This window comes from Hyaena hyaena, unplaced genomic scaffold (assembly GCF_003009895.1).
Source record: "Hyaena hyaena isolate Hyena2069 unplaced genomic scaffold, ASM300989v1 scaffold_4, whole genome shotgun sequence".
Classification (NCBI taxonomy): domain Eukaryota; kingdom Metazoa; phylum Chordata; class Mammalia; order Carnivora; family Hyaenidae; genus Hyaena; species Hyaena hyaena.
The window spans coordinates 8516765-8531736 of NW_024080636.1; the positions used below are offsets into that span (position 1 = coordinate 8516765).

At 62.4% G+C, this 14972-nt stretch overlaps 1 protein-coding gene across 7 annotated transcripts in view; it reads right to left on the minus strand.

Annotated features, from left to right (window-relative positions):
- Positions 1-243: 243 nt before the first annotated feature.
- The window catches only part of BRD1 (bromodomain containing 1), a 42284-nt gene continuing 27555 nt past the window's right edge, over positions 244-14972 (minus strand). For 2 of the 7 annotated variants that reach the window (XM_039235088.1, XM_039235082.1), the window contains exons 8-13: positions 10623-11120; positions 3870-4005; positions 3427-3554; positions 2908-3017; positions 2477-2631; positions 244-1427 (exon numbers count right to left, since the gene is read on the minus strand). In XM_039235088.1, coding sequence (XP_039091019.1) covers positions 1244-1427; positions 2477-2631; positions 2908-3017; positions 3427-3554; positions 3870-4005; positions 10623-11120 — 1211 coding nt within the window. In that variant the 3' untranslated portion in view covers positions 244-1243. Of the gene's footprint in view, positions 1428-2476; positions 2632-2907; positions 3018-3426; positions 3555-3869; positions 4006-10622; positions 11121-14972 lie in introns of those variants that run through there. The other 5 variants (XM_039235108.1, XM_039235099.1, XM_039235133.1 and 2 more) reach the window with 3 other exon arrangements.

Consider the following 14972-nt stretch of genomic DNA (forward strand, 5'->3'; position numbering starts at 1 on the left):
GATGATACAAACCATGGAGACGGAAGGGGGGGAGGCATTAAAAAAATTTTTAAAACTTACCAGTTTGAAACAAAAATATGATTAGATAAAATAACAAATAATGCCATCCATGACAATTTTAACATGAAGGCATGTCACGTGCCTCAGTGAGATGGCTGGAGACAGGCTCCCGGGACCTGACCACCCCCCGCCGGCCCCGAGCCCACCCGGCTTCCTAGTGATGGAGGAATCAAAGGGCCACACCATCTGAATCTTGACTTTATTTTTTAATATAAAAACCGCATCTTTTGGAAACCCACCCTACCTTTCCCCTAACATAATGCTTTACCTCTTAAAAATAAAAATAAAGTACTAATTCTATATACATCACATGTACCATACAAAAATGTATCCAAAGTTTCTATTGCTACCAAAGTGTTCTAAATTAAAACAAGTTACAGAAAGCCCCTCGTTGTAAACAAAAGATTACAAGTTACAAAATCAAAGAACACGCAGCCAGAGTCATTTACACAGCAAACACCGCCTCCTGCGCGCCCGCAAGCCGGTCCGTCTGCGCCTGTATAAAAATGCATATCAATATACTTTTGCAAATTTATTTTTCGTTATAAAGCAAATGAATACACTTTCTACAATAAATAAACCCGCTGGAGGCACACCCGTGGAAGTCTGGGGCAGACGGGCAGAGGCAGGGGGCAGACAGGGTGGTGAGGACGCAACACCGGAGGGGGCGCCTGCCCCGGCCCCACGGGGAGGCGCGGAGTGTTTTTGGTGATTTGCAAGTGATGTACACAGCATAGATCTATTCTCCACCTCTTTCCACAAAGTACCATTCAAAATAATGTCATTTTCTTTCTTAAAATACACATTTGTCATTGTAAATTTACATCCCGTCTTATTAAATAGTGGTACTCCGTGTAAAGAGTATGATTTACAAAATTATTAAACATTCAAAAGTCTTTAAAAAAAAGCTACAGATCAAAGAAAGTGATGCAGGCGGCAGCCTCCGGCATGACCCGTGGCGGGCACGGCGGGGAGCTGGGCAGACCCGCCCGCGCCATTCACAGAGTGCCCAGACGGGGACGGTTTCACAGAGAACTTGGAAACAAAGCCTGCCCTCCCCGGGGAGGGGGGCGGGGGGACTTAAAGAACCAGGCCTAGAAATCAGAATAAGTTAAGTCTGGAACAATCTACACGCATGTACAGCTTATCCACACTATGGACAAGGCCACAGGGACGCGGCAGGTCAATCGATGTCGCTGAGGTCGCTGGTGGGCTCCCCGTGCACGCGGCTCAGGTGGCTCATCGCGCGGTCGAAGGCGACCCTCACGGCCTTCCTGATGCTGGAGTTCCGCCCCTCCATCATCTTCAGCTTGTCGATGGTCTCGTCCATGCCGAGGGGGACCATTTTGGACTTGGGGAGCCATTGCCTTTTGAAAAGAGCGAAGCCGGGACGGTCAGGGCCACCCGCACAGCTGCTTGGACGCACGGCCCCCGCGCCCCCTGTGAGGCAGAGCAGCGGGCACCCCCAGCCGAGGCAAGGCGGGAAGACAGGCTCCGGCCCTGGAAGCCCCCCACCCAAGGGGCGGCCCCACCGGCCAGCCCGCCCCGGCCTCTGGGCTGTGGGCAGGGGCCGCAGCCCAACCCCGCCCCCCACCACTGCAGGCTCGGGAAGGGTCTGGGGGCTCAGGGAAGGCGTGAAATTCAGGTCGTCCCCACCCCTCATCCACAGCACTCCCCACGGGGCCACTGGACCCTGGCGGGAGGAGGGGGCGGAGGGGGGCCCCCCCCAGCAGCCTCCACCTTCCCTGAGTGCCACCCAGGGTCACGTGCAACACGCACAGGAACACGGCAACGGGCACGCGCAGACGCACGCACTGCCGCACACACGCTGCACGTGCAGGCAGGCGAGGGGGGGGCGGGGGGCAGGGGACTGGCAGGCGGGGCAGCCGAGTGGCCTCGGACTGGGCAAGGCAGGCTTGGGACCCCACCGGGTCTGAGGGGGAGCGTGTGTCGGGGCACGGGGCAGCTCACACCCCAATCCGGCGGCACCTCGGGTGCCCGGAGGGCCCGCACCCCGGAGCTGGCTTCAGGCGCAGCAAGGGCCGCAGTCCTGGGGGCAGCCAGCCTGTGCCGGCATCACCTGGGCCCATCACCTGGGCGCAGGGGGCTTCCAGCCGGAAACGGGGGCGCAGCCACCCGCCTCTCATGAGTGCTCGGGGGCAGCGCCAGAACCCAGGGAAGACTTCGGGGAGGCGCTGGGGTCCGGAGGCTAACGGCCCAGGGCGCTGCGCAGACCCACGCAGACAAGCGGTGAAGGGCCTGGGCCTGGGCCAGCAGCAGAGCCCAGGGTGCACACGCGTCTCCACGTGCGGCTCGCCCAGGAGGGGTCGGAGCCCTGCGGCCCCTGCACGAGGCCCTCGGCCCACGCACGCCCCACACACGTGGCGCCAGCCCAGTCCCTGGGCTCCGCACTCACCAACTTCTCTTGTTGTCAAAGAAGAGAACGAGAAATAGTCTCTCTTCAGCCTTGGTCTGCATGTGCTCGCCGACCTTGAGCACATCGAGCGGCGGGGCCGGGATGGTGACCCCGTTGTGGTGGCCCGGCACTCGAGGCATCTTGGGGTCGATGATCTGCCGAGGGAGGACACATGTGGCTCACATCTGAGCACCCATGCACCGCGCCCCAGGAGTTCTCTCCTCGGGGCCCACCTCGAGGTGGGGTTTGAAGGAGCCCCCCCAACACCGACACCCTGCACGGGCCTCTCTCAGCGGGCACTCACGGGACACCTGTCCCCACAGCAGCAGCGGGACAGCCGTGGGCCTGGGACAACGGCCGCACCGCTCAGTGCCCTGGCTCCCCAAAGGGCAACCCCATGGACCCCCACGGCTCGCGACCCCAAGGCTCACCAGGGCCGGATACGAGGGGTAGCCACTGCACTTGGCCCACACGACCTTCAGAGGCTCTAGAACAGAGGCCGCGGCGTCAGTGGAAATCCACATGCTGTTCTGACCGACCTCTGGGCAGAGAGAACGGACGCAGTGAGTGAAGAGCTGGCCCAGCCCACGGCCCACAACTCCTTACGCAGTGAGGGCCCCCTCCCCTGCCCCCGTTGACGAGCCAGCACCAGCCCGTCCTCGGTGCTCCTCCAGGTGCTGGAATGGGGGGAGCCACCGCCCCCCAGGGTCCCACATTCGGCTGCAAATGACAGGCGAGCCTAACGTCAGGTGCGGGCGGCCTGCACAGAGGAACGGAGTATTCCATGCAAAAAATGACAAACTGCAGATCAAAACTGTCACTGCCCTCATCGGGGGCGGGGGGTGGAGGACTCCCACAGATAGCCCAGGATGGAGGCCCAGGAGGCGGAGAGCCGGAGCCCTCTGGGCGGCCAGCTGGGGGCGCTGCGGCCACGGAGGAAGGCAGCTCACCTGCCGCGATCCTGGCCGCCTTGGCGTAGTTTCCGTTCTCGATGCAGGAGAGCAGCTCGCTGCGGTCGTCCAGCGTGTGCCTGCGCACCAGGGCGGGCTTGCCCCGGCCGCACTTGGGCGCGCTAAAGCTTCGGGAAGCAGAGCAAGCGGGGTCACAAAGCTTTGTCCCTTGCCCGCCCTCTGGTGGTGGCCCCCGAGCTGGGCGGGGGGCCCCACGGTAACCCACACGGGGCCCCAGTTACAAAGGGGCCTCCACGGGGCAGACCGGCGGGGCCGTGCTTCCCCTTCCAGTACAGAAAGACCTTGGGAGCAAAAGACAGAATAACCCTAACCACAGACTGAAAATCTGTTAATTTTTTCTGTGGTCACACCTCCTCTTCCTGGGGAGCAGGCACAGGGTGGCAGGGATGGGGGGGTGGGAGCAGCCCCCAAGCCGTGCCCACCTGGAGTCGCAGAGCGGGCTGCTGCTGGATGAGATGCTAGACTCCGAGGCGCAGCGTCGTCGGGGCGCGGCTCTCCTCCCCGGGGCGGCCCCCAGCTCCTGCTCACTCCGCGCACCCCCAAAGCCATTGGTGAGACCTGCAACACATGCACGCGGGTGCCTGAGCTCAGCACCCCGGGGCCCACGGCGCACGACAGCTCTCCCCGTCCGAGGCGCGTAGCAGGTCTTCCCTGGACCCCCCCCCCCCCCCCCCCCCCCGGTGCCGACACAGGAGACGCACGAGTGCTTCGCGACGCGTCTCGCTCAGAGGTCGGAGCACACAGGCCAGAAGACGGCGCCCTTCCCGGGAAAGACAAACGTCCAATGGGCTCACAGGGCTGAGAGCGTGCAGCGACTGCTCCCCAGCCCGGGCGGACCAGCCCCTGCCGCTGGGGGACCAGTCCCTCCCCGAACGGGGACGCCTCCACCACCAGCAGGTTCGCTCGCGGGGCGCTGCCGGGAGCACAAGAACCTCACTCCCTCAAGACTCTCGAAGCAGAAAATGCTCCCTCGTTAGCCGGGGCCGCCCCGATCCCCAAGCGCGGCCAGCGACCAGCACGCGGCGGGGCCTGCGACCCACGGGGGCAGCCACACGCCCGGCCTTCCCGCGACCCGAGGGAGAGAACCAAACCTATCACCTAGGGATGTGGGGAGTGAGTGAACACCAAGGCACGTCTCAGAGCCAAACCGCTCCTCCAGAACAGCCCAGCCTCTCGTCAGGAAACAGCACCCGTGTGCCCACGCGTCCGCCCGCGACACCAGGGCAGGCGGACGGGGAGGCAGGCCGCGCCCTCTGCGTCCCACAGCCGGACGGTCACGTATGTTTCTCTCCCCCAAAAAGCATACCGTTGCCATGCCTTAAAGAAGTTAAATCCGACCCTGCAGAAGCGTGCTGAGGGAGGAGGCCAGATTACGGGGTTCTCTCACCTGCTTTATGTGCTTCTCTGTGTTTTCTCAGTGACGAGGACACATCTTAAATGAGGGCGGTGAACAGCCTTTGACAGCGGCTAAGAAATTAAGTGCAAGCGGTGGCTGGGCGCTGCCGCTCACAGATGGAAACCGCGTCTTCCTGACGTAAATTCATCAGACGTGTGGCTCCGCTTGTTAGACTTAACGTCACCCGCCTTACAGAAAACTTCCTATTTTTCGCTAACTCACCTAGCAGAACCCGCGGTTGCGGAGCCGGGGCTTTCGCGGGCCCAGAAAATACAGCAGCTGCGCAAACGTCCTGGGGCCGGGAGCCACACCAGCCACACTCGCCAGCAGGCTAGGAGACCGGGAAGAGGTAGAGTGACCCCCAGCGTCCCCTGAGGCCGACAGGTCTCAGGAGGTGCAGAAGGCAGCATGTCCCCGAGAGCAGAGACCCCAACTCGGAGGCGGGCAAGTCAGAGACAGGCTGCCCAAGCCACACAAACGGACAGAAGGAGGGAGCCCCGGGGGCGCCTGGGGGGCTCAGTTGGTTAAGCGTCTGACTACGGCTCAGGTCATGATCTCACGGTTCGTGGGTTCGAGCCCCGCGTCGGGCTCTGTGCTGACAGCTCAGAGCCTGGAGCCTGTTTCAGATTCCATGTCTCCCCCTCTCTCTGACCCTCCCCTGCTCACGCTGTCTCTCTCTCTCTCTCAGAAATAAAATGTTTAAAAAAAAAAAAAGGAGGGAGCCCCGGAGGCAGATTCCAGGTCCGAGAGAAGGGGCCACTGTCTGGCAGGTGCGTGCCCAGCGCCCAGCACCCGTGAGGCTGTGAGGCCACTGCCTGAGCCCCCGGGGGAGGCCACCCAGCTGGCTGGTGCAGACACACCCTGTGGCGACCGTCCAGGCAGCCAGAAGGCACGGCCACAAAGCCCCACCTCTAGAGGATCGACCTGGAGCCGAGGCCTAGCGATTCTCGGCGGCCTCACTTGCCGTCCAACCCCCATCGACCTCCTGGGGTGTCTTTGCTTCCGCCGGCAGAGCTGGGCCTTTCCGCGGACAGCTGCAGCGGGCGGGGCCCAGACGACAACGGACGACGACGACGACGACGACGACGGGCGCCAGGGGCGGGGAAGAGTTCCACGAGGGGCCTCTGCCTGTCCCGCGAGGTCTCCCGGAAGCGCAAGAGGAGCGGGCGGCGCCCAGAGCGCACCTGGCAAAGGCCAGGAGCCTGAGCAGCGGCAGCCATGGCGGAAGGACGCCCGGCACCCACGGAACCAAAGCACAAACCTGGCTGCACTTGTGATGAGCAGGCGGCACGGACGGCACATGTGCGGCATGCGTGGAGAGAACACCCCGAAGCCAGGCTCCCCGAGTGACGCTACGGGGCACATGCAAACGCGGGGCAGCCTCAGCCTGAGAAACCAGACAACGAGCCACGTCTCCCTCCACCTCCCTCGGGACCCAGGAGGACACACACATCCACAGCGACTACTGTCCTACACAGCAATTCCCGTTGCCCAGGAGACGTCACTGACCACCTCCTAGACGGCAGGCACCACAGACAAGGCCAGTGGCAGGCTGCCCGGCCCGGCGCCCTCATCGCAGCCCAGGCGCGCCAGGCCCCCCCCCTACCTGTCTCTGGCCCTGATCCCTGTGCAAACAGGCCCCTCCTGCCAGCTGCGGCCCAGGGAGCCCACCAGCCCCGCCCCAGAGACCCCGCAGGGACTTGCACTGACATCAGGTTTGGGGGAACAGCACAGAGGTGGGCCCACGCGTCATCTGCAAGCAGCAGGCATCCACACGGAGCCCGAGCCCCACGCTCAAACCTACTTTGAGCAACCACTTCAACAAGTCTTTTTATCAACGCCATTAAGTCCGTGCCCTACGAAAACCACACTGAAAGACAAGGTGGCATCTGGAGGCAGCCAGTGCCCTCAGCACTTGCGGCCGCACCCTGCGGACTCTGCCGAAGCCCCGAGACCAGGGCCTCATGCGGACCTCTTAGGAGGCAAGAGACACACTGAACATCTCTGCCCACAGGCACCCGGCCACGCCCCGCCCCGTCGAGGCCTTCCCAGGGCGCACCTGGGCCGGGCCCCAGGGGGAGGGGGATCCCCGGAAGCCCCGAGATGGCTGACCAGCAGCGCCAGAGATGAGGCCCTCGAGGCAGCTTCCGGAGGCCGCGGGCTCCGCTGTGAACGGCTCCCGTCAGCCAGGCGGCGAGAAGCCGCTGGTGGCCCCCCTCCCCGGGGAGACGCAGCCGAGGCCCACACCTGCCACAGCCACACTGCTCCTTAAGGAACCTTCTGGCCGGCACCCGGCGAGAGGCAGACGAGCAGGGTGGGCCGCACTCACTGTTGTCCACCTTGGGCCGCGCGGCGCGGACGTGGGCACTCTCCCCGCCACCACCCCGACTGCCTGGCTCCCCACACAGGACAATCCGGGTGCGACGCGGGACCAGCCCGAGGCAGAGTGGGCCCAGTGAGGGTGCTCAGCCTCCTCGGGCGCTGGGGCCTCTGCTGTCCTGTCTCCATGTCTTTATTTTCCCTACAGATGACAGACTGCATTTTTGTGCATTTTTCAATCTTTCCACAAAAACACCGCAAATAAGATCCCAACTGCCCTGCGTGTGCCCAGACCACCCCCTCGAAGATGCAGCCGCGGCCGGGAAGGCTCCCGGGGATGCCTCCAGGCCACGTGGCAGGACTCCGCTTGCTGCTGCGGCGGAGGGCATGGCGGCCAGGGACCGGTTCGAACCCCCCTGGCCCCCAGGCTCACTCAATCCCCCCTGGGGGTTGCAGCGGAAGGAAGGGAAAGAGAAGCAAGGGGAGGAGGGAGACCAGGTAGAAACCCGGGAAAGAAAGATGCTAACAGGCGAGGGAGGCACACGTCTTCCGGCCAGGTCATGTGCCACGCCTGCGCCCGGTCCCTGGTCCTCTCGGGCCCGTCCCGCGCCTGCCGAAGGCGGGGTCAGAACCTCTGTCCGCATACGTCACTGGCAGGTGCTGCCGGCTCGCGGAGCACCCCGGCTCTACGGCCGCCGTCGGCATCGCTCACACCTACCCACGGGGCCGGTCCCTGCCGGCTGTGGCCCGCGCAGCGCCTGCACCGCTCCTCCCGGGGGCGTCTGGCTGGGACTTACAGGAGGGGGCGGGCGGGGCGGGGCACAGCTCCTCGGCGTGCTGGTGTGTGGGCTTTGGGTTGGAAGGTGGCTGAACAGGTGCTCGAGCGTCCTCCACGAGAATTACGTGGAACACAAGGATGCAGCGACCTTTCTGCGTCCCCAACGACCGCTTAGCAGAACTCCGGGCCGAGATGAACAAGAGAAAATAATTAGGATCCAAAGAGTGAGCTACCCAGCGTGTTAGTAGTTAGAGTGAGAACCTGGAAAACAGCGAAAAAGCCATTTAGTCTGACGGGGGTGGGGGTGGGGGGGACGCTGCCCTGAGCAGCCTGAGGATGAACACAATTCCCTCTCAGTCTCTGTGTCTCTGTCTCTGTGTCTCTGTCTCTGTGTCTTTGTCTCTGTGTCTCTCCCTGTTTCTCTCCTTTTCTGTCTGTCTCTGTCTCTCTCCTTGACTGTCTCTCCTCATCTCTGTGTTCCTCTGTCTCTGTGTCTGTTTCTTTGACTGTCTTTGTCTCTATGTCTCTGTCTCCTTGTCTGTCTCTTGTGCCTGCCTCTCTCTCCCCGACTGTCTGCGTCTCTCGCGCACACACACCACGTGCACGCAGCAGGAGTCTCAGGAGCAGAGGCCGGGAGCAGGTAAGAGGCAGCCCGGTCAGGGAACCGCAGACGCGTCGGGAGGAGGAAGCTGGGGCACAGGCCCCGGAAGAGCAGAGTCCGGGACTCTAACCCCGGCCCGAGGTGCCGCCCACAGCCGGAGAGCAGCGGGCCCCCAGGGGCCGACAGTCTGCAAACGGAGGCATCTGTGTTCGCTCTAACGCGGAAACCTTGCGGCGTGCCGTGGGACGCCAGAAACCCCTACAAGGCAGAGCACATGGATGGATCTTTGGAAAAATCAGAAGGTTCAGACAGTTCGAGTCCTCAGATGGCGAAGAGCACCACTCGGAGAGAGCGGTCCGGGGCGTGCAGAGGGCACAGGAGGCGGAGGTGAGGTGCAGCCAGAAATGGGAGCCGGACGGGCAGCGTCAGGCCCACGTGCGGAGCAGGTCCTAGTGCTACTAAGACTCCCGGGCCACACGGGAGGGCGACAGGGCTCGTCGCGCGTCCGCTGTATCTACTGCCACTCTGGAACAAGAAAGCAAACACCCCGGCGTCAGTCAGGCTTGGAGGGCGCCGCCGCAGACGCACACGCGGCCCACTCTTGGATGCTCCTGCGCGGCCCGCTCGGACGCCACCAGCCGGAGGAGGGGTTTGGTGAGGTGCCCGGGAAGCAAGCCCCCGAACGCGCGGCCACCAGGCAGGTGGAGTCCCACCCACGGTGGGAGGCCAGGGGCGGCGGCAGTCACGGGTGGGGGGGACCCCGGCCCGGCCACACGAGACCACGCCCCCAACAGCGCGGCTCCTGCGGCCCCTGCGGCCCCTGCGCCCAGCACGCTCCGGCTCCCTCCTCGCGCCGCAAGCAGGAGATGAGCTCCATTCACACCCATGAGACCCCCACGCGGCTGCACGTTGCTCAGAAACAAAACAGGCTTTAACAAATTATTTTCAAAGAACCGGCTTGATACAGACCCGTCAAAATATAAGCACCTGAATACAGAATTTCTATAAAATTAGTTAGAACCGCCGTCAAAATAGAATTTATAAGCAATCACCTGGGCAACAAAAGAATCACACTGTGTGCTGCAGAGCAGGAAGGGGAGCCCCTCGTCCACAACGGAAACCCCCCCCCCCGACACCTCGGGCAGCCAACACAAGGCGCTCCCGCATCTCTACGTGATGGGTGGACCAGCACCCATGGCCCTGGCCTCAGTCCCCTGCCTCGGTCTCCGGCTCCATCCACCCACCCCCGTCCCCCGCCTGGGTCCCGGGCCTCAGTCTCCAGCTCGGTCCCCCACCTGGGTCCCCCGCCTCTGTCCCGGGCCTCGGTCTCCAGCTCGGTCCCCCGCCTCGGTCCACAGCAAGAGCCCAGAGGACAAGCACGTCCAGTCGCACCTCCAGGAGGAGGCGTCAGAGGCACAGCCAGTGCCACACACCACAAGGATGACCGTCGTCTGGCAGAACTGGGGCAGGGCCTCCTCGGCTTTCATGGGCTGGGGGGCAGGGGGACACAGAGGCTGTGCCAGAACAAGGACCGCCTCCCTCAGCCGGGCACGGGGGGGACCCTGAAAGCACTACCGTTACAGCCCGTGGACGGGAACCTCCTGGTGAACCGAACAGACTGAAGTCACAAGAACTCAGCAGGACGCGAAACACACGACCCCATGTCATTCCCGCAGACAGTGGTCCTCTCCCTACACACGCCCACAGGGCCACAGAACAGTGAGACACGTCACCATGTGCTCTGAGTAACTGCCCAAAGGGACGCCCGGAGCCCAAGGGCCGACCCCGCGGAGCCCCAGGCACGTGCCACCGCAACCCCCCCCCCCCATGCTCGTCCCTCCGGGCAGGCTCCATAACCAGACGCGGTCGCTCACGCGCCACCGGGTTCCCGGGACGCACACCATGTGCGAAACGATGCCGGGCAGACCCAGCCTCGCGGACGCCGCAGCGGCTGGCTTCTCGTCTGGGGGCAAAGAGGCCCCTGGATGGTCAACTGCAAACACGGGCCGGGGGCCCGGCCCAGCCATTCCGCGAGACCTTGGGGGAGAGAAGGCGGCGCCGTGGCGCTCCGTGGCATTTACCTGTGTCCAGGCGCTTTCCCGGGGACCCCTCCTCCACCTCGGAGTCGCCGCAGGTGCTCCGCGACCTTTTTCTTGGCTGCAGAAGAGTCTCCAACCTCGGAAGGACTACAGACAAAAAGGTTTTGGTCCCTAGCTGAGGAGAAGTTGGCTGGGTTTCAGTGTTCTTGGCAGACTTTGGGGGGCTTACACTTTTCGATTTGCAGAAGAGAACAGAAGTGCGTCTGTTTACATCGCTTGATGGCTCCGCCACCGCGGAGGCCGCCGCCGCCGGCGCATCGCCACTACTGGCGAGGGTGGGCTCTGGAGGGTGTCCGATTACCAGTGCGCTCTGAGTGCAAGTGCTATGTGATTCATTATCAAATGTGACTCTTTTGAATAGTTTACTCTGCTCTGGGTTCAGTTCTACTGGTTTGAGGGTTGGTGGTTCTGAATTAGTCTCCGAGTTTGAAGGAAGAGGTAATGCATCTGATGGTTCAAGTTTAGGGGGAGATTTATCTCCTGAAAAAATTATAAATAAAGTGATTTTTGAAAACTGATAATTATAAAATCTATTATAAAACTTACTATAAATGTGAAGTCCACCAAAACACTAATTCAATTAAGGAAACACAGCATCACACATCCTGTCTGCACGCAGTGAAGGGCCCGCCGGATCACACTGTGTGCGCCTCCCTAGCACCGAAGCCTGAGGCGGCCTGGCCCCCTGGGTCCGGGCACAGGGGTAAAAAGTTACTCTCTGAAAACGACCGTGAACAACTCCTTCCCATATGTCGGCAGTAACACATCACTCACGTTCATGACACTTTCCGCAACCAAAAGTTCACTTACCTTGAGGAAGAAACACGTCTCCCTTAACTAGGGGAGGGTCTAACGGGGCACGCCCACGCAGCCCCGGCCCGGGCCACGCGGTCAAACTGGAGGACACGAGCGTGTCCGTGTCGTTTCTGACCAGGGCGTCCCAGGCTGAGGAGGAAGCCCCTCTGATGAGTGGCGAGTGGAGGCAGCGGCTCACGGAAGCAGGAGACCACCGCCCCCCTAACCAGTTCTCCAGACGCTCTACCTTCCACGCCGCGCTCTGAACGCTCTAATGTGGGCAGTTTTTCTAGGATCTGACTTTAAAAATAAAAAGTTTCTGGAAGACTACCGTAGCCTCATTTAAAAGGCTTCTTAAAACTACTAACACAAAAATGAGAAGTCGGAAAAGCCCTCAGAACAGTCACCTGGCCCTGGGAGGCTGGTCTGCCGGCCTCGAGTGCCCAGAGGGGAGGCCCTGGGGGCGCGGTGGGCCAGCCAGCAGGGGCGCAGCCTCTAGGACAAGCCACTGCTCGGGGCCACGAGACACGTGACATAAAACCAAGAAAAACAACTCACCAGCTCCTGCTCCTAAGTCAATATACTATCACTAGGTATAGTTTTTAACGTATTGGGCCTGCAAACTGGCCCCAGGCCACTTGAAAAAACTGAAGTTAGTATATTAAATCCAATCATTTTGGAAGAAGAAAGCTACCCAGCTCCTAAGTTCCGCTTCTGCCTCAGAGCAAATGTTTTGAGAATTCTCCCTGAGTAATAGGACAGGTGCCTCAGCTCCGCGGGGCCACTCGAAGCTGGACAGGCACGTCACAGGTGACCCCAACACTGCGGGAGTGTCTCCTCGGCAGAAAGCCACGCTCCACGGCAGTGAACCACGCAGCACGCCGGCCTGGGGGGAGAGCCCTCCCGCTCGTCGCTTCAAAGTCACCAACAGGTTCAGGAAAACGGCATTTACAAACCCCCCGGGGGACTGAGCAAACCAGACCTGGAGGGCCGGGACCTGAGGCCAGGCAGGCACTCTCGCCAGAAGCCTCCGCCGCCAGCCCCCCACCACCACCCCCACCTCGGCTCACCTGCCACCTCCCGTCCCTGCCTCCAGCCTCTCCCCATCCGACCCCACACCAGAGCGCCTGCCCCATCCCTGCGGCCGGCGTGCGGCCACGGCAACACCAGGCGGCGGCTGCTGGAGGCCGAGGGGGCCCCATCCCTCGCCAGGCTCTCCCGTCCCTCCCTCGCCGGCCATCTCCACGCTACCAGCTGGCACTCCCCATCCAGGCTCAGCCCCCGGCCCGCCTGCTCCCGCCTGGGCAGCACCACCCCTGGTGCCCACGTCCTCGGCCACACGCACACGGCCTTGGACGGCCCAGGTCCCCCACACCTTCTCCTGCCTCTCACCTCGGCCCGCACCGGGCTTTCTCCTCCCTCGTGCCCCTCGCCGGACGCCAAGGTCGAGGCCTCACAGAGGGGCCTCCCCACCCCTCCTTCTACCAAAGACAGCCTGGGGCTCGGCCCCGACCGCTCCGCTCGGCCGCCGTCCCTGCTCTGAGGTTGGCCTGGGCAGCTCACTGGAAGCATTTCCGGGGCACAAACGGGGCAGGCAGATGGGGCCAGGGGTCAAGGGCTACTCAGGTGACCAGGTACAAACACCGCCACCTCCAGCTGGGAGACCCACGCAGGTCGCCGAAGCCCCCAGCCTCACTTTCCTCATCTGTAAGGTGAGAAGACAGCACCCGTGCCCGCAGCACCCCCTGCGCCCGCCGGCCAACGCCCCGCTGGTCAACAGCTCCTGGGAGGCGGCGTCCCAGTGAGGACCCACGTAACAAATACAAACGTGGGGCGCCTGGGGACTCAGTCACACGTCCGACTCTTGATTTCAGTTCAGGTCATGAGCTCATGGTTCACAAGTTCGACCCTCAGTTGGGCTCTACGCTTACATTCTCTCTCTCTCACACTCTCCCTATATGAATAAACCAACTTTTAAAAAAATAACAAAAATATTCTTATAAAAAGCCACTGGCTGCTAACAATTATGTCATCTTCCTACATACGAGAAATGCTCAATTACCTCCTAGAAAGAACTACACTACTCAATTCTGAGTTTGTAAACCTGAGCATGAGCGTCTGAAACTCCACGCGTTCATGATGCCGCGACAGCCCCCCCGCTCGGGATGCCGATTTGGAAGTAGCTACTTTGGAAAAGCAACAGCAAGGCCGTCAAGTCTGAAGACCCGACCCCACGCCTCCACGCGGGGAGCTCTCAAAGCCACGGAGAGCTCGGGGAGACGTCCGACCAGCACCCCTGCCTCGGGCTTCCTCCCCTGGTGACCCCAGAGGGAGGTGGCTACACACGCACACTGCAGACCAAGGGGACCTTTCACCAACATGGTGGGGTCCTCGCCCCCGGTGTCACTGTGGGGAGAGCAGGGCCCAGCCACCACGGCCTCATCGGCTGCACAGAACCACAGCTGCACGGAGGCAAACCTGGGGAGCCTTCAGTGAAAGACAGACGCACGGTCTCGACGCGCAGGGACAGAGCTCAAAGCACAACCTAAATCCCAGCGACGGGACACGAGAGCCCTGCGCCGGCCAGCCCACGGCTGTTCTCCCGCAGCCAGCGGTCTTCCTGCCCTGCACCCAGTCGGCCACCCGGAGCCAAGCTCAGAGCGGCCCCAGCCCACACAGCACCAGCAGGCGACGGGAACTGCCACGGCGATGGGGCCTGCCCAGCCGAGCCGTCAGCTCCCACGACAGCGCCGAGAGGCGGCACGGAGAGCTGCGGCAGGCGCTCTGGCCCCAAAATGGGGGGTGGGGGGGTGAGGAAGGGCCACCAGCAGAGCAACAGCCCCGGGCACCATCTTCAGAGGGGGGCACCTTGGCGGGCCTGGCCCAAGCATAACCTCTGCCCAGTGACAACGGGGACCGCGTGTGGACCTCCGCGACAATTTGCACCTGGTCTCTCGTAGGACGCCCGGCTCTGGCCTTACTGGAAGGATCGAGAGCCCCCCTCCAGCCCAGCTCACAGGATCTGCTCTGACCATCTCCCACTTCTGTGGGGGGGGGGGGGACGCCCTGCCACTCCCTCGGGGCCTCCCTGAAGGCGGCCTCGGCCTCCCCAGCGCCTTCCCAGCAGCCACAAGCACACCCTGTGTGTCCACCCGCTTTCAACAGGAGCCTGATGCTCCGCACGGACCCCAAGCCACCTTCTGTCAGCGCTGCGTCTCCCTTCAGAATGACCCGAGCGCCATGAAGCCACAACCGTGGGCTGGAGTGGGGGGCGCCCGCCTGCCGGTGGACCCGGGCTGTGCGCCGAGACGGCCGGACGACCAGGGAAGACACTGAGTCCAGACAAGGCCTCCCGAGGATGGTGAACGACTGGTTGACAAGCTGTCCCCCAACTCACTCTTTTCAGAGTTACTTGTGCAAAGAGTGGTTTTTCCACAAAGAGGAAAAGACCAGCTCAGCCAGAGCGCCTGCTCAGGCAGCAGGAGGGGAGGGGGCCAGACAGGGGGCAGGAAGCTGTGTGCCCCACTCCAGGCCTAA